This window comes from Podarcis tiliguerta, assembly GCF_965153285.1.
Source record: "Podarcis tiliguerta genome assembly, chromosome: 1".
Taxonomy (NCBI): Eukaryota; Metazoa; Chordata; class Lepidosauria; order Squamata; family Lacertidae; genus Podarcis; species Podarcis tiliguerta.
In genome coordinates, this window is record NC_139534.1 from 127,756,372 (window position 1) to 127,775,189 (window position 18,818).

Consider the following 18,818-nt stretch of genomic DNA (forward strand, 5'->3'; position numbering starts at 1 on the left):
GTTTTACAAAACCAGTTAAAAATAAAATAAAGCCTATGTTTAAAAACATAACCTTTATTAATGCTCTTCATCGAGCTTCATTTGTATCATACATTGAAATAGCTCTGCTTAAGAAAAAGACAGAAAAAGTGCATTTTTACAAGAGTACTTTTTCCTTTAGATCTCTGTGAAAATGGAAGGAACTGGAATCATAAGTTGAGAAACTGATAAAATGGAACTGCAAGAGAGACCAGGCTTTAGCTACATGACCATTTCACTGGAGTCTCTCACTCAAGACCTTCAGGTTTAGTGAACCTTTAAGATCCTGACAGTCTAGAGAATCTGAGTTATAACTCTACAGTATATTAACACGGAAAAGGCAGAAAACCCCTTTTCAATGTACAAAGGTGAATTTTAAAAAACTGATTAAAAAATCACTTTATACACAATGTATATGCAAACTGTCTTAAATACATGATTTTGGGAAAGTTATTTACAAACTGTTTTCAGTCTGTGGGACAATCCACAGCCGAAACAGTCATTTTAACTCTTCTCAATTATGCTCATCAACTTTGGCAGATAGAAAACCGATTTCAACAGTACAGCAAATAAGAAAGTGTGACAAAAGCATTGTAAGGGTAACCAAAGATTTGTTCCTCAAAAGCAACAGAAGTACTAGGATTGCCAAAGTTTTCAAGACAGGATAGAGTTTAATCCAGATGCCAGATTATAGTTTTACACTGTGGAAGATTGAACAGACAAAACCACTTCACATACAGGTATGGTACATGAAGCCACCTGTATATGATTTTAAGTGACAGGTATATTTTATTGAAAGAGTGAACCTAACTTAGACTTTTTCTCCCCAATTTTATTAATATTTTTTTAAAAATACATAAAAATACAACATCCAATGTCTGAATAAATATATTTAACAAGTTGCAAGATACCTTATTTTACACAAAAAAATTCAGCTTTAGAAATCTTGTTAAATAACTTCATTGTTATATATTTTATTTTTTGCCTTTTTGTAACAAAATAAAAACTCTGAAATTACATAGAAAAAAAGACAAAATACTTTTGTCAAGGGATAAGATAGTCCACTGAAAACCTATTCACGATTCCACTGTAAACATTAAACATTAAAATATTTGCATAATCGTGTGCTCAAAAATCCTATAAAAAGTGGAAGACTCATTACAACGGTAGTTTCCAGTCAACTACGCTTCCTTTCACAATTTATTTTGTCCAATTTACACCATTAAAATTGGGAACATTGCTGAATACACACTTTGGCAGGTCTGTACAGCAAGTGCTTCTCCAAAAAGAAAAGAAAGGGGGGGGAGGGACTCTCACTCAGGATTAAGATACAGCTTGGTGAAAAAAGTGCAGCAATAATTCCATTTTCTGATTAACCTATTTTGATGACTGTTTGGTGCACTTGCTCCTTTAAAAAAAAAAAAGAATTTCCTAATAGCACTCAAATGCTTCATTGGCTATCCAAGTTTCCAAATTTGATTAAGTGCCCTTTTCTGTTTTAACCAAAACAAAAAACCAAAACAAAAAAATAAGCACAAAGACAGGTGTCCAAGTGCACCCACAAACCTTCAGTTGCCAATTAGCTTAATTACTATCCACCATAAAGTAAAAAATAAAAATAAAAATCCACAATGACAAGATGGAGGGAGGGGGTATGAGGAGAAGAGACAGACACAGTCCAGCAGTGGAAGAGTATACAGAATATACTTGGCAATGTCAAACCAGTTGAGTGCTTTCTATGGTATTTCGGGATTTCTGTCCATGACAGCGACTTGCTGCACAAGGCAGAGGAGACCAGTATCACCTGCATTCAACAGCAAGCACGTTCTGTGGAGGAGAAGAGGACGAAGGGCTCATTCCAGTGTCTGAAGAGGCAGAGGACATGGAAGCTCCTGTGTGAGACACTGTTAAGAAAAATACAAAAAGCATTAACGCACCCTTTTACCAATATATGTAGGTGATCACTGCGCCTTTGGTGAACTATTAAGATCATAGAATCGTCAAGTTGGAAGAGACCCCCAGGGTCATCCAGCCCAACCCGCTGCAATGCAGGAATCTCAGCTAAAGCATCCATGACAGATGGCCATCCAAACCTCCAAGGAAGGGGAGTTCAACACCTTCCAAGGGAGACCGTTCCACTGTCAAACAGCTTGGACTGTCAGAGAGTTCTTCCTGATGTTTAGTCGGAATCTCCTTTTGTGTAACCTGAAGCCATTACAGTGGTACCCCGCAAGACGAATGCCTCGGAAGACGAAAAACCCGCTAGACGAAAGGGTTTTTCGTTTTCTGAGGTGCTTCGCAAGACGGATTTTTCTAAGGGCTTGCTTCGCTAGACGAAACAGCCCTGCCTCTCCTGTCATGGCAACGGTCGCACGCTCGCTTCCCCGCTCCTCCGGCTCCCTCCCACCTTCCTGCTGACGGCTCCTCCGGCTCCCTCCCACCTTCCGGCTGCCTTGCGCCGCTGCCCACCGCCCTTGCGCGCTCCTCTGAGAGCCGCTGCCGCCAGTGTTGCAGCCGGAGTCGCACTCCTGAGCCCCGCCGCCCTCCAGCAGCTGCGTTGCGCGGTGGACACAAGGCGCGGGTGAGTCCAAGGACCGGCTGCGGCAGCTGCCCTGCTTCTCCCCACCCCTCCCCGCCGTGGTGCTTCGCAAGACGAAAAAACTCGCTCTACGAAAAAACTCGCGGAACGAATTAATTTCGTCTTGCGAGGCACCACTGTAGTTCAAGTCCTACTTTCCAGAGCAGGAGAAAACAAGCTATCCCCCCAAAGTCACTCATTTGAATACTGCCAGGTACTGCCATCTCTTGAACCAGCTTTTCCCACTGTTAATTGGAATCGAGGCCTGTTAATGCCTAACGGAGATGTGGGAACCTGCTTGGCCTTCCAGCTGTGTACTCCAAACTCCCATCAGCCCCAACCAGTATCGCCAACGGACAGCAGTGGATGTTGTTTTCCAGCAACGTCTAGAAGACTGCAGGACCCTCTGCTCTAAAGCAAGCCGTCAAACTATGACAAACTATGTTGTGCCAAATGGGGCACACATGCAGAGCAGGGGCTGGAAAGAACCTTGTGGGCAAAAAAGTCAAAAAATATCCAAAACTGAAGAAGAAACATGGAAGAAAAAGTTGAGAGGGTACAAATGCTGTGCTACAAGAGGTGGGGGGTGCCACCTGCACATTTGGGCTTTTTAGCCCCAACTTTCCCAGAGCAGCCACCAATATCACCCAAAAAGCAGCTCCCGTGAAGTGCTGCCAGTCTCTTTGTGCTCAGATCTTAAGAGCACATCCAGTTCAGCCCCTTCACACATTTCAGTTTCATCCCTCCTTGTTGCAGATGGTATGCCCGTTTTTAAAAACCGACAATGGCCTTGGGTCACAATTCCACAATTAAAATGTTATATAAACACTCCAAACATGGAGAGCACGCATGACAATGTCTGGAAAGAGAAACTGCACAGGCCTTCTGACACCACCACTCACCCAAAAGCTTGTATGTCTGACAAAGACTGAACTTGCCTTCTCTGTCTTTCTTTTTTAATCGTTTTCTTCTCCTGTCTATGGTGGCTACTTCAGACTTCAGAGACATGTAGTATTTTCTGATTTCCTGCAGTTTTTCTTGTAGGAAAGAGATCCTCTCTGCACTGCTCATGTTGTCCAATTCATCTTTGGGGGAAAAATAATTGAAAAGGCTTTGACGATCCAGAAGGAACATCCATGTACTGTTGTAACCCTATTTCCCACCCAAATTATCTACTGTACAAAAGGGGGGGGGAGCACTTACTGAGTTGGACACTCCACTTATACACCCTTGGAGAAATGTTTTGATGGTTCTTGTCCCTCTGCTTGTCCTTATCCCCATCTTTGATATTTGGGGATAATACTCTAGCAGGCGACCTAGTGAGCTTCTGCGGCTTGGAGAGACCAATGTGTTTTACTGGAGTACATTTGCTTGAGCTATCCAGTGCAGGAAGATCTTCGCTATCACTGCTTTGTCCTGCAACAACATGACACAGTATATTGGGTTGTCCCATTCCTACACAGTACTCTTTTAGACAACAGTATGCATTCAATATAAAAAAAAGTATGCATTCAATAGCATCTATATACAGTGGTGCCTCGCAAGACAAAAAGAATCCGTTCCGCGGGTCTTTTCGTCTTGCGGTTCCTTCGTTTTGCGAAGCAAGCCCATTGACGGAGTAGCGCTATTAGCGCTATTGACATTTTAAGGGCTAAAAACGGCTTTTTAACGCTTGGGAGATTAGCGGTTTTGCTGCTAAAATGCTTTTAGCAGCTTAGCGCTTCAGGAAAAGGGGTTTTGGAGCGAAAAAAATTTTCAAATCTTTTCGTCATTTTTTGTCTTGCGAAGCAAGCCCATAGGGAAATTCATCTTGCGAAGCGCCACTGCAGACGGAAAACCCTTTAGTCTTGCAGGTTTTCCATCTTGTGAGGCATTCGTCTTGCAGGGCACCACTGTACCACATTTTAATAGTTCAAAAGTGCTTCAATACATTATTTCAATAATATTTACAACGGCTCTGCAGAAAAGGGGTGGGGAGGCAAACACAAGAGAAGTCCACCTATGGCACACAAACAACACAGCCAGATAGGCAGGGTATAAATAATAAAACTATTATTATTATTTATTATTAAGTGGGGTAAACATAGTTGTGCCCAAGTCTTTTACAGGCTTTTCACAGGTACCTGGTTGGCCACTGTGAGAACATGATGTTGGACTAAGTGGGCCTTTAGATTGATCCAGCAGAGCTCTTGTGATGTTCTTAGAATGCAGCAATGTGGGACGCCCTTCTCTGCACGTCTAAGCAACCTCAGTTTTCCCCTCCCCGCCCGGCTTTTTTGCAGACACTCAACATATGCATGACTGCAAAAGGCAAGCTGTCTTTAAGGACATAAAGTTACTACACAATTCAGCTGAGCAGAGAACAATTCCATCTGATCATTAAAACTCATACGGCACACAAATGCTACCATTTAAACCATATTTCCAAATTGGAGTTCTTACGTTTCCTCCTCTAGAGGGAAAACAGCCCTCCACAGAATGTCTTACAAAGTGATGACATGTTTAAGATTACAATTCTGAAGCCTATGTTAGCAAAACAACAGGCCTTTGTATTTCTAGCTCTCATTCTACTGGAAGGCAATCAAGTGAAAAAAGTATTTCATAGAATCAGAGAGTTGGAAGGGACCACGGGGGTCATCTAGTCCAACCCCCTGCAATGCAGGAATCTCAACTAAAGCATCCCTGACAGGTGGCCATCCAACCTCTGCTTTAAAACCTCCACGGAAGGAGAGTCCACCACCTCTTGAGGGAGACCATTCCACTGCAGAAAAGCTCTTTTACCATCAGAAAGTTCTTCCTAATGTTTAGTTAGAATCTTCTTTCTTGTAATTTGAATCCATTGTTTCAGGTCCCCTGGAGCAGCAGAAAACAAGCATGCTCCATCTTCCATGTGACAACCCTTCAGGTATTTAAAGTTCACCTTTACAATTAGATGAGCTGCTTTGAATTTTATTAAGTCTTTTGCCAGCATGTCTAGCCATACTGTGGAAGAGCAGCCCCCATCTAGACTCTCTGCTTAGTACACTGGAAACCAATGCAGGGAATGCATTCTGTCCTGACAACTTTCCCACTATTGCTAGGGAAAGGTTTCCTCTCCACTTTCTGAGTGGAGATCTTTACCCTGGGCCTGCATATATATTAGAACTATTTTAACTAATTTGAATATGTGGGACTGTATTTAATATGTTTTACACTTCACTTGTTTTCTGGTTGTAAATTTCGTTTGTTTTATAACTATGTATTTTATCATTCTAACCCATCCTGGTAAGGGACAGTAAGAAATCTAATAAACAAAGGTTGCAACATCATGTTCTGGGTTCAAAAGTAGCTCCTTCTGGGGAAAATAGGCAGCCCAGCTCTCCCTAAATCATCTCCCTAACCGCAGCATAAACGAGAAGGCTGGACTAAGCAAACAGAGCAAAATCCCTTCCAGAGAAAGATTATGAAACGTACCTGTCCCATTCTTCTCATTTTTGGCTACAGTGCTTGCTCGTTTTGGAGTACGCTTTTGCTTTTTGGCCAGTGAGCTGCTGCTGTTGTCACCAGGCCTTTTTTGACCTGAAAATAAAAGGAAAGGTACCTTTTCATTTTATAGTCTTTAATGGTACAACTGAATTGCCACTAAGCTCTTTAAAGTCATAGGACTGGAAGGATCAACCATCCCCATAACAACAAGCCATACCATGAGGGATGACAAAACACAGTGTGCCGCAAACAGAAACAAAACACGCCCAGTATATTCTTGGGAAGGAATGGAAGTGAGAATGGTATGGAGAGAGAAAACAACCAGGAAGAGACCAGCAACAATAAGCAGCCAATGAGAATATTAATGCTACTGCTAAATTATATCCTGCCCTTCCTCTCAAAGAAGCCCAGGGTGCCAAACATGTCACTGGTAAAATACAATTAAAGCATACAATTCCAGTAACAGAAGCAGAATCAAGAGGTAGCATTCAGCAATGACAGCTGCAGCAGCCAATTCGATTTCTCTCCCCAGCCCCTCACCATTCTGGTTTTTTCTTTGTGGCCTTCCTGCCTGAGGAAGTTTAAGGGTTCTTCACTACACTAGCAACCTCCAAGGATGCATTTCTGTAAAAAACGGTAGATTTCTATAGATCTTTTTGGGCACTCCAGGGCCAAACACCTTTAAATAAATAATAGTAACAACAACAAATAGCAATAAATTATTCTGACTTGCAACTCATCAGGCTAAACAAGAGGGAGAAGCAACTGTCATTTTGGCAATTGTGGTGCTACAGAAGTCATGATTTGGCTAGCTCCTCTCACCGATACATTTCACCCCTCAAATACAGAATTCTGGCCCACTGATGTGCATGCCTTAGCAGCCTTTTCAATAACCTCCAGCTGCATGCCTCACAGACTGTGGCTGCATTACTCCCACAAGGGAGTAAGGCTGCAGTTCTAAAGAAGCACGTCCACACAACTCTTGAAATGTACTTGCGTCATATGCGAATTCAGGGGCAAACAAGCTGGGCACCGAAGCCTCTGCTTCATCTATGTGAACCGGCTTAGCATAATCTGCTTATTTTTCACAAACATAACAGATTGAGACCCACACATTTTGGCCAGCTTTTGTGGCTGCCCAGGAAGCCACTCCTCCCCCCCCCCTCAGAAGGTCTTGTCCCTGACCTTGAACCCGGGGCTCTAAAATTTGGTGCAAGGTCAAGGACACCCCCCCCCCCCGCTTCCCCACTCTGGCTTCTGGGGACTGGCACAGGGACAGAGATGAGTACTGCCAGAATTGCACTATGGAGATGGCACAAACCTGGTGCAACTGGGGTGATGATCCCCGTGGGCTGGGGATGGGGGGGGGGGGGTTGGTATTTTTTGCAATGAACCTCTAAGGAACTGCATGAAAAGGACAGGCCCTTGCTCCCTTCCCCTGCTCCAGCTTGGAATTGGGGAGTCATCTCCTCAAGTTGTGTTGAACTTCCAGCTGCTCTGAGCATCACTGAAATGCAGGCTGGGCAAAGGGGAACACTTGCCATGGCTAGCAGAATTGGGGGCTCCTGATGATGGATATCGAAGTGCTGCTAGTTTACAAGCAGCAGCCAATTTCAATACTTTTGCTCCCAAACACCTATTTTATTCTTGGCTGCCTCGATGGGATAAAAATAAATGACTAAGCAACAAAAACGGAATGGCAGGATAAATGACTAAATTATATTGAATTGGCTAGATTAACATGAGGCAATTAGGGGACTCCCCAGACAAGAATTTCAAAAAGAATGGGGAAAATGTAAAGAATACTTTACAAAACAGTGCCCTAAAATACACACCTGGATTTGTTTCAAAAGTCACAATTTGAAAAAATTCTAATAATAATTCATAAAGGAAACAGTTAATAAGAAGTAAATAAGGAGGCCATGTACAGGATAAAGGAAGATTTTTATTTTGTCGTTTTATTTTATTTTATTTTATGTTATGTTCATGTCTAATGGTGGTGGATTTGTTTATTTGAGTTGTGGTGGATTTATGTTGTAAATAAAATTAGAATAATGAATGAATGAATGACTAAGCAAAATGTAACTCCTTGCTTCTAATCCTTCAGTGTTTTTGCAAGTCATGCTTTCAGAATGTTTACGAAGAGAGGGAATCTTACTTTAACAAAATTTATATTCTGCTTGATTGTAAGCAAACCTCCATGTGGATTACAAAAACCACTTTATGGAGGCATCAAAATGAAGTTTCCATTTAGAAGCTGGCACTTACCCCTCTCCCCGATCTCCCTTTCTGGGATGGCGATGCTACAATTGCTTGAAGTAGTAGTGAAAGCCTCAAACCCATTGGCAGACTCGCTCTCACAGAGACCTTCCTGAGACTCTTCAGCCACGCTGTCCACTTCAATGGTGATGTCACTTTCACTCTTGATGCTCCGTGATTCATCCTGGCTTAAGGTGAGAGGAGAGGCCACAGAGAAGTTCGGCTGGACCACGGGAGGTAAGGCAGGAGGGTTTGAAGTGGGGTGGCTGGAGTCCGGCTTCTCTGCTATTAACTTTTCAGGCCCGATCTTGTCCTTTTCGTCCACGTCGTCCAAGTCCACTTCGTGGCAGAGGAGAGTTTCGGGCCCAATCTGAGGCATGGAATCGTCCTCGTCTTTCAGCGCGGGGTTGCGGTTTTCCTCGGAACAATCAAAGTGTTCGCCTCCCCGGCCCTGAAGACGCTGGTCGGATTCTGCTACCAGCGACGGCATTTCTTCGTTCTCGTTTCGGAGTGAGTCATCGGCACCAAAGTCCTTACATTCTTCTGTCCCAGAACATTCATTTGTCCTCCCCTCGGACACGATATTTGGCACTTCCATCTCGCCCACCAGCCGGACCCGCTTGTCGGGTGATGGCTGTTCCGCCGTCTTCCTTTTCGAAAGCTTCTTATCTTTTGCACAAGGATCTGTTTCATTCTCAGAAGGGCTGCTCAGTCCTTTACTGTCCAAGGACGACGTGTCTAATCTTTCAGAATCCGAGAGATGTTCGCTTGCTGCCTCTTCCTGGTTTAGTGGCGTGCTCTTTACATTCTCCAGGGAGGGGTCTCTTGTTCTGTTCCGCCGTCCTTTCGCTCTAGGTGATTTTTCCATCTCTCTCTTGATATCTTCTACTTGGTCACTTTTGTTTCCAAAAATCTGAACCACTTGTTCGTTTTCTTCAACTTCTAGTTTCAAAGGTTCCAAAGGGTGGATCTGATTCCTGTCATTCTCTTTCAGCACCAGTGAGATCTTTGGGATTTCTTCATCAGGTTTTTCAACTGTTCGTTTCTCGTCTTTTTCTGGGTCAGAATTGGCTGGAGAAAACTCTTCATTCGCATTCTTTTCAGAAGCTTCATCTGCATCACTGTCAGATGAAATCGAATCTAGAAAAAAAATACACACATAGCACAGAACAAGGAGTCAAGGCACAACTTCATATGAAAGTTGGTATCAGCACTTAAGTCATTCAAAGCCCATTGATTTCAATCATTCTATTCTTATGACTGAGGCCAATTCCCAGAGTAGTTTAGAAATCCCTCTTTCACAGGGAACTCTGGAAAATGTAGCTCTGTGAAGGGAATACGTCTCCACTCAGAACTCTTAACAAACTATGGCTCCCAGAATGGCTGCTTAAATTGGTATCATAGTGCTTTAAACGTATAGCGTGAATGTCACCTTAGTTGGATACCCCCCATAAGCTAAAGAGAAATATCATTTCAATAAAGCTACAAAGAAAGTAGGATAGAACAAAGGTATAGTTTGAAAGTGTCTATAAAAGTACAGCTCCTCTCTCATTGCTAATGATGACTGGGGAGATGGGAGTATTCAGAAGGTTAAACTTCTGTAAAGTGTAAGTATTTCATACGTAATGACGCAGCTGCATTTCACCCTCTGCTCTCTGTCTCAAGAGTACAATAGGTCTCATTAGAAGCATGAAGAATCTGTTTATGAGATTCACATTGTTTTACACCATGAAAGGCTGTAATCAAGAGCCAACGGAAGCAATAGGTATTGCTCCTCTCCCCACCTGCAGCTAGTGTCCTGTCTCAATCCTCTTGCCATACATTCTACCCTCTGCAGATTTCATAATACATCTTCCCACAACATAAGAAAAACAAAAAATCTACTCACCATTTGACCCTCTGTCAGAATCCAACATTCCTGAGCTACGTCTTGTTTGCCTGCGAGACATTCCTAAAAATTAAAGGAAGAGGGTGTATCAGTGATTGGGAGCAAGAACACTATAAAGAAAAGGTTTTATTTATTCTCCGTGTGTGTGTGTGTGTGTGTGTGTGTCTCCATTACTTGTGGAACGCCCTTCCATCAGATGTCAAAGACATAAACAACTACCTGACATTTAGAAGACATCTGACGGCAGCCCTGTTCAGCGAAATTTTTATGTGTGACATTTTAATGTATTCTTAATCTTTGTTGGAAGCCACTCAGAGTGGCTGGGGAAACCCAGCCAGATGGGCGGGGTACAAATAATAAATAAGTTGTTATTATTAATTATTAATTATTATTATTATTATTAGCACATTATGCTTTACACCTCATGCCTTTTAAATCAGAAGAAAAGATTTGCCATCCTAAAGAGCACCATTAGCTGCTTGTTCAAGAGCCTTTGTAAAAAACCATGCACCAAAAATACCAGTCCTGAACTGGAAATACCTTCAGTCCCGTTAGGCAAGGGTGAGCAATCTGGCAGGCTGCCGCGCGAGTTTCGGGCTCCTGGTTTACTTTCGCTATTAGGAGTTTTGGGCAGACCACACGACAGGTTTGAAAGAAGAGTCGATTTCAGAGGAGGGCGCCCCCGTTTCACCTTTTGCTTCTCCTCTTCTCTCTTTTCATCTTTTTCACTCTCTTCTTTACTCTGAACACAGATACATACGAATGGTCATTTTACTACTGTGCAACATATCTTAAAAGGATTTACAGAAAGAAAGGGTAATCAGAAAGGGAAAAGTCCCATTTTTGAAAATAAAAAGGTTGTTTAGAAAAATAAGGCTTATGAATAATGCTACATACTTTTGCTTTTTTCTTTTGCTTCTTCTTTGAGCCTCCCTTCTCCACAGGCCAAATAATCCTATCAGCTTTCACCCATTCATCGTATCTACGGAAAACATACCATGCAGAATTATTACTCCTGTTAAAAATGGCTTTAGAGGAAAGGTAATTGTAAAAAGAATCTCACCCGAAAAAGCATCCCCACCCCCAGATTTCAAGCCTACAAAGGAAGTCTTGCACCATACCCCCCAAAAATATTTTAAAGGGTTAGTTAGTAGGTGAACTATAAACAGCACATCCCAACATTTCCAGTGTCAGTAGTCATTTCAGATATTGAATGCTTCTAGGTGTAAAATAAATTTCTTTTTTTCCAAAATGAAGAAACCGTCTGATGACTTATTTGTGATATATATATATACACACACACACACACACACATATATATAAATGTATCTCAACTTATCTCTTGCTTTACAGATTTTCCCTTGCTCTGTGCCCCATACCTACCCAAATCTGCTCCAGAGAGTTGGAGAACACTCCAGAACAGTGGGTGAGTGGCAGAAAGAGAGGCGGAATTCCACTGCACAAGCAGAAACCCTTGCACTGGTAACAGAATTATAGAATTGTACAGTATAGATAACCCAAGGGTTATCTAGTCCAACCCCCTGCAATGCAGGGATTCTGCCACAGCTGTCACTAGGTGGGCTCAAACCACCAACCTTCTGGTTAACAACCAGACCCACTGACCCACTGCGTCACACGCTCCTGGATATTGCCCTTAAGTGTTCAATTGTGTCCATAAAGAAAAGGGAAATCATCAAAGGTTTGCCATGTCTTCATTTAACATTGCTGAGTAAACAAGAGGCTGTCCATCAAATCTTACCATGTGCAGGCACTCTTGACAGTATCATTTTCCTAAGCGAACCTTTTTGGGGCACACTGACTCATCCCAAGTTGATTTTTAAAAATGGCTGCATGAAGCAGCTCCTAATACAGCCCAGGCAAAACACTTGACGATGCTCACGCCTGATCAAAGCACACCAGGATAAAAGAGGAGGAGGGGCCGGACTGAAGGCACCTGTCTGCAGGGCCTCAGGTAGTCCACCTGAACGTCTATTTGCCACTACAATATGACTGCAAAACAAGATGACAAGGTTGACTTTCTTCTCTCCTCACCTTACATTCCAGCCATAATAATGCACCAAATACAAAACCTCTCCGTCATCATTCTCTGTACTTTTAATACTGGCTTCGTAAATTTTCTGAGTTTTGCCACGGCCGTATTTTACTTTCACTTTGGTTCCCGTTAGGCAAGGCTCTGTGTCTTCGTCGCCCTCCTCTCCTTCCGATTCTCCTCGGTTTTCAAGTTCTTCCCTGCAGGTAACAGGATGCAAACTAATTAGAGGCCAGGCGTGGGCAGCAGCTGTGATCCTCCTCACTGACATTATGCTTTCATGGCGGCAATGCAGCACTGCCAACCTCTGCCTTGAATGAAAGTGACTCAGCAACTGAATCCAGGCAAAAGTGCACTTTTCCAAGTAATGAATCTTGCGCAAGCACCTAATCAATCCCACAGAGCCACAGTGGAGCTGATGGGAAGCGCTCAAGTCAATCCCAATGCAAGTCGCGATTAGCCTTTCGTGACATTCATTTTAATTTGTTACTGCTGAGTACTTTTCTCAAGTGACTGCCTACTAGTTAAAGAAAGGCCTTTCACGAACAAGTGCACAACTGAATGGTGTTCTAATGCCACCTTGAATTTGTACCCAAACAATTATCTGAGAAGCCAAAGGATGCATAGGAATTAGAGCAGCAACCCACTTAAATCAAATCATCGTGAGTTTTAGTCAATCAATTAAAACCGGAAGATCGGTAAAACAGTATTTCTGAAGCAAGAAGTATATTTTCTTAGAAGAGTTCTTTCTCCTGTGTATGCAGGGAAGGAGAAATGGCTCATTAGGTGGTGCTTGCTGCCTTCAGTTTTTATTACGTATTTTGTAAATAAATAAATCCCAATGAAACCAGGCGTACCTTTTTATCAACTCAAGGTTTTAAAAATAAAATAAATCTAACTGGATTAAACAGGGCAATCCTAATAGCTACATCAACTTGAATATTACATCTTACAGAACCCTGCACATAAATATATTACTGTTATACAAGAAGCTCTTTCAAAGTGCCTTCTGTAAATGCCTGGTACAGCCCAGCACCACAACAGCACTTCTTATCCACATTCTAAAAAAAGTTCCCTTCTGATGGAACTGATGAATAAGCTGTGCTCAAGCACAGATTATGCTGTCGGAAGTCACCTTAGATAGGGATTCTTTTTTGCTAAAGATGAACACCCCAGGATTTTGCTTTAAGGCAGCCTAGATTCATGCTTTTGAATCATGGTGCTGGAGGAGACTCCTGAGAGTCCCATGGACTGCAAGAAGATCAAACCTATCCATTCTGAAGGAAATCAGCCCTGAGTGCTCACTGGAAGGACAGATCCTGAAGCTGAGGCTCCAGTACTTTGGCCACCTCTTGAGAAGAGAAGACTCCCTGGAAAAAACCCTGATGCTAGGAAAGATGGAGGGCACAAGGAGAAGGGGACGACAGAGGACGATATGGTTGGACAGTGTTCTCGAAGCTACCAGCATGAGTTTGACCAAGCTGCGGGAGGCAGTGGAAGACAGGAGTGCCTGGCGTGCTCTGGTCCATGCGGTCACGAAGAGTCGGACATGACAAAACAACAACAAAGATTCATAGCCTGTGGGTAATGGGAAACTATGGAAATTGGCATATATTTATTTCCCCAAAGAAAAGGCAGGAATTTTGTGTAGAGCTACTGCAGGAACTTGTGGCTCCTTCAGGTATTGCTGGACTCCAACTCCCACTGGTCCCAGCTGCCATGGCCAATATTCAGGGATGATGGGAGTTGTAGTCCAACAGTGCACAGATTCCCCAACCCTGGCACTGAAGCCTCCTATAACCTTCTTCCTCTTGGAGCCATCATACTACCAAGCTCTTTGTTGGCCGCAAGCTTTTTAAAAAGGATGAAGACTTTGTCCATTCGCGTTCTTATACTGGGCCTGCCCTATAAAACGACACCTTTTGAGATGCGATTTAACATGGATTAAGGGTCATTTTCACTGGGTGTCCAATGTCAAGCATCAGACAAAAAGTAGAAGTAAAGACATATTTCTTGCCTCCTGTCCTCCTCTTCATCTGACTCCCTGTCAGATTCCTCTTCCTTTTTTGCTTTCTTTTCCTTTTGCTTTGGTGTGGTCTTTCTGCTTCCAAGTGGCAGCTCATTTTCCCTTTTTTCTGCATTACTGGACACGTCTTCTACATCTTTGTTCTCCTTGTTGCTGTCTCTTAGTTTGTCCGGCATTTTATCATCTTCGCCTTCCTTTTTAGCGACAGTGACATCACGAACAAGTCTCCTTCGTCCCTATAATAGTTGGGGGTTTTTTTGGGGGGGGGGGGGGGAGAAGAAAGCATGCGGTTTAAACTGCATTGCTGCCTTCTAGGCAGTAACATTACACAATACATTGCTGCAGTATTAAGTTAAAGCTTTTTTCCTTGACTAGCGGCGCATCAGGGAATTCACGGACAAGCAAAATATATATCTGAAAGCCACCATCACAGCTTTATGAATAGGTATCTAAAAACATGGATTCTGTTACCACGTAAGCAGCGTGAGCAGCAACAGATACAACCATGAGGAAAACAGGACTGAGAAAACGCAGGAGGAAATGAGGTGCGAGTTTTTTCCAGAACATTAGCTTACTCTCATTGGCCTATAGCTGGTTAATTAAACCCCTGCTGGGAGAGCAAGAGTAGGAACCTCCTTTTTTACTGTACTTTTTCTTTCTTTCCATTTATTTATAACAAAGCAAGGTATAACAGATGTCAGATAAAATAAAAGTAGAAAGAGATATCTAGAACTAATCATATAGGAACACATTTCCATTCCAAAGTTGAACATAACAAATTAATACCACAAGGTTCTAAGTGATGGACCTTACCCTAGGAGACCTCTGCTCAATCTCTTCTTTTTCACTTTCACTGCTGCAATCGTTTTCATCCTCCTCATTGCGAACCTCTATGGGGAACATCTCTGGCTCTTCTTTTATACTTTCCTCCATTGGCTCTTCTGGTTTCTGTACTGCTTCTATTATTTTTGGTTCATTGTGGTGGATGGTTCTAAACTGAATGTTCGCAGACCGGCAGTACTCTTCGAAACCATAAAGATACCTACAGGTTTCGGAAAAGGAATTTATAGGCAATGTAAAAAAAAAAAAAGGCTTTTTCCATCACCTAGAAAGCACAGAGGGAGAACGCGCACTCCTTTAACACCCTCAAGTTCTGCTCTAAGTAAAGAGGAGGTTCTGATGTACAGAATAATTCTCCCAACAACTGCAGCGCTATCGTTCCCCCACGCCACCCTCTCATTTTAATCCTCAGTCACAGTGGGAAGAAGGTTTCTCTCTGTCTTCCTGGTGTCCTGACATATGGCTGCTCAGTGCACAGAGGACTCTTGGAAATGTGATTTTTATTAGGTTGGCTCGGGTGGCCGTATCCTAGGGTAATAAGCAGAGATATGAATGAACCATGCAGCTCCTTCGCTTGAGATGACAAATAAGGACTGCCTCTCTCGGTACGAACTGACCCAGACTCTGTGCTTGTCACCTGAGGCCCTTCTGTGCCTGTTCCCCCTCCCTGAGAGGTACAGAGGGTGACAACAAGAAAAAGGGCTTTTTCTGAGGTGGCTCCTGGACTGTGGGATGCTCTCTCCAGAGAGGTCAGTCTGGCACCATCCTTACATGTCTTTAGGTGCTAGGCAAAAACATTCCTCTTTACACAATCTATGGCATTTTAAATGTGGGGAGAATTGTTGATACACTTTTTTCTGCAATTGTTTTAAAGTTTTTTTAAATTGTTATTAAGCTATGTATACAGTGGTGCCCCGCAAGACGAATGCCTCGCAAGACGGAAAACCCGCTAGACGAAAGGGTTTTCCGTTTTTCGATGCGCTTCGCAGGACGAATTTCCCTATGGGCTTGCTTTGCAAGACGAAAATGTCTTGCGAGTCTTCAGATTTTTTTCCGCTCCCCACCCCCTTTTTCTAAGCCGCTAAACTGCTAATAGCCTTTTAGCAGCTAATCCGCTAAGCCTTTAATAGCCGCTAAACCGCTAATAGCGCTAATCCACTAATAGGGTTGCTTCGCAAGATGAAAAAACCGCTAGACGAAGAGACTCGCAGAATGAATTAATTTCGTCTTGCGAGGCACCACTGTATTATGTTTTTAATGTTGTACACTGCCCTAGGATTGTCTGATAAAGGGTGGTTTATGAATAAATAAGTCAAGAGGAAGTCTTCAGTTAGCTACAATTTCCCCATGTCATTTGTACTGACTTCCTTATTTTGACAATCTATATACCACTTAATTACAATAGTTTCTAAGCAGGGTACAAGAATCCCAACACTTAAAAAAAAAAGAGAAAAAGGTCAAACTATAAAATTTCAAACCATGGCTTAATATCTTGTTTTGTCCTGAAGCCATTTAATCACCATTTCCCAGTATGGACATGATGCAAAACTCTAAGTTAAGTTGAAGTCTCTCTCCTAGTTTGCTCACTCGCTTCTGTAAAGGGAGGAGCAGAAGGATTATAGGAGGAGTTGCAAGGCTTGTTTGTACTTAGGGCTTAACTAAGCAGAAACATGATTGCCCAAATGAGGCCATAAATTTTAGCTGCCGCCGACTTACCATTTTGCTTTTAAATGTAATATTACATTTGGAAGTTTAAGTTGTTAGCCACAGCAGACAGCAGCTGGGACTGCTGAGTTAGCAAGACAGAAAAATGTATGGTAGCTAAAAACCTGTACAGCACCGTGAAGTTATTGTTAGTGATATTCCCCCTTGCTATTGTCTATATTGCCTCCTCCCCCTGCCAAATCCTGCTTATGATTTCATTCGGGTCTAAGTTTTGAGTAGTTGTGCCTTAAATAAAAAGAGAGACTACTTACTTTCTATAAGCAGTTTTTACATTGTAGGAAGCAGCGGAGTTCAAAATAGGAATGCCAAGGTCCATATAAATTTGCTTCCATACGGCTCCACTATCAATCTGCGCAGGAGGTAGAGAAGTATTTTAGGAGTACAGTATCGCACATATATAAATTAAATAGAAAACTAAAACAATGTTAGCTTGAAATTAAAGGCTAGCTTTATGAAATGCCATACTTACATTGTCACACCCACCCTGCTGATATACCAGTCTGAAAAGTTTGAAGAGGTTAAGATCCTTATAGCCCAGAACAGGTGGCTTATTGATAGGAGTTCCTAATTAATATAAAAGAGATATCAAAGGAAGCATTTATTACACAGGCTTTGCACTTTTACTCTAAAGCACATATCTACACTTTACAGCTTATAAATAGCCACTTGCCTGATGTCATCTCGAGGCACCCAGGCTGGTCCCATTATTCCCCTCCAGCCTATTAGACCACAATCAATCAACAAATACAGTGGTGCCTCGCAAGACAAAATTAATTCGTTCTGCGAGTTTTTTCGTCTTGTGAATTTTTTCGTCTTGCGAAGCACCACTGTGTATTGACGGTTTCCCATAGGAATGCATTGGCGGTTTTAAAAAAAAGGCGCAAGACGTTTACGTCTTGCAAAGCAAACCCATAGGGAAATCCATCTTGCGAAGCAACTCAGAAAACGAAAAACTCTTTCGTTCTGCGAGTTTTTCGTCTTGCGAGGTACCACTGTATTGGCAAGTGAATTATTATTATTATTTGGCTGGTAAGTTATTTGCATGGCTACATTATAGGCTTCTTCTTCTAACTGTTTGGCTGTGAGCATCTGGAAGCAGAAGTTGATACCTGGTGCCTGCTTTGGTAAAACAGATTCTTCTAAATAGGATACAGACTGGCTTTAAGATAATGATGTGTCAAGTTAAATGTCACCTTTAAAGGTAGTGGAAATTCCAATCTCTTCTCCCTTCCGGAGTGGGGCATAAATAGACTCAACAATCAATTAGTAATTTGACAGAATCATTTTTTGCAAATGAGGAGTATTTTTTTTTTAAGAGTTGAGGATACAAGCAGCAAAAAATGGGAGGGGGAAATGACCATTAAGAGCTTAAAAGCACAATCTTCACAGTCTACTCAGAACCAAATCCTCCTGAACTCAATGGGGCTTACTTCTAGGAAAGTAGAAACAGGATTGCAGCCTAATATTTTATTAGGTTCAATTAGGACCAAGGCTCAACCATAGAAAACCACTCAAATTGGTGCAAAACACTGTGGATGGTAGATTGGGACAGGCAATCCCCAACACTGAGTCCTTCAAGACTCAGAAGGTCACACTGGTTGCCCATTTGATGCTGTGCCAGGTTCAAAGTCTTGTAATAATTTACAAGGCCCTAAATAAGGCCCTTGTATCTCTGCTTGATCACCAAAGTCTTCAGTGGAGTCACTGTTGGTGGTCACAGAATCGTACAGTAAGGTGGGACCCAAAGGGTCATCTAGGGTCCAACCTCCTGCAATGCAGGAATCTCAGCATGGTCCCCCAGGGCTCATATCCATAAGGATCTGTATGCTCAGTATTTTGTGGAACTCTCTATTAGCTGGTGTCAGGCAGGCCTTCTTCCTAATAAACTTCCAGAACTTCTTTTTAAAAAGTATTTTAGAAGGTATTTTCATTCAATTCTTATTTTATGTTTTAACTCATTTTTAGTCTC

At 42.4% G+C, this 18,818-nt stretch overlaps 1 protein-coding gene across 6 annotated transcripts in view; it reads right to left on the reverse strand.

Annotated features, from left to right (window-relative positions):
* Positions 1 to 34: 34 nt before the first annotated feature.
* The window catches only part of ARID4A (AT-rich interaction domain 4A), a 62,048-nt gene continuing 43,264 nt past the window's right edge, over positions 35 to 18,818 (reverse strand). For 5 of the 6 annotated variants that reach the window (XM_083433919.1, XM_083433921.1, XM_083433923.1 and 2 more), the window contains 13 exons: positions 17,319 to 17,413; positions 17,101 to 17,198; positions 15,098 to 15,326; positions 14,276 to 14,520; positions 12,261 to 12,458; positions 11,106 to 11,190; positions 10,749 to 10,950; positions 10,209 to 10,271; positions 8,330 to 9,460; positions 6,050 to 6,154; positions 3,800 to 4,012; positions 3,499 to 3,681; positions 35 to 1,922 (listed from right to left, as the gene is read on the reverse strand). In XM_083433919.1, coding sequence (XP_083290045.1) covers positions 1,819 to 1,922; positions 3,499 to 3,681; positions 3,800 to 4,012; positions 6,050 to 6,154; positions 8,330 to 9,460; positions 10,209 to 10,271; positions 10,749 to 10,950; positions 11,106 to 11,190; positions 12,261 to 12,458; positions 14,276 to 14,520; positions 15,098 to 15,326; positions 17,101 to 17,198; positions 17,319 to 17,413 — 2,951 coding nt within the window. In that variant the 3' untranslated portion in view covers positions 35 to 1,818. The remainder of the gene's footprint in view (positions 1,923 to 3,498; positions 3,682 to 3,799; positions 4,013 to 6,049; positions 6,155 to 8,329; positions 9,461 to 10,208; positions 10,272 to 10,748; positions 10,951 to 11,105; positions 11,191 to 12,260; positions 12,459 to 14,275; positions 14,521 to 15,097; positions 15,327 to 17,100; positions 17,199 to 17,318; positions 17,414 to 18,818) is intronic. The other variant, XM_083433924.1, reaches the window with a different exon arrangement.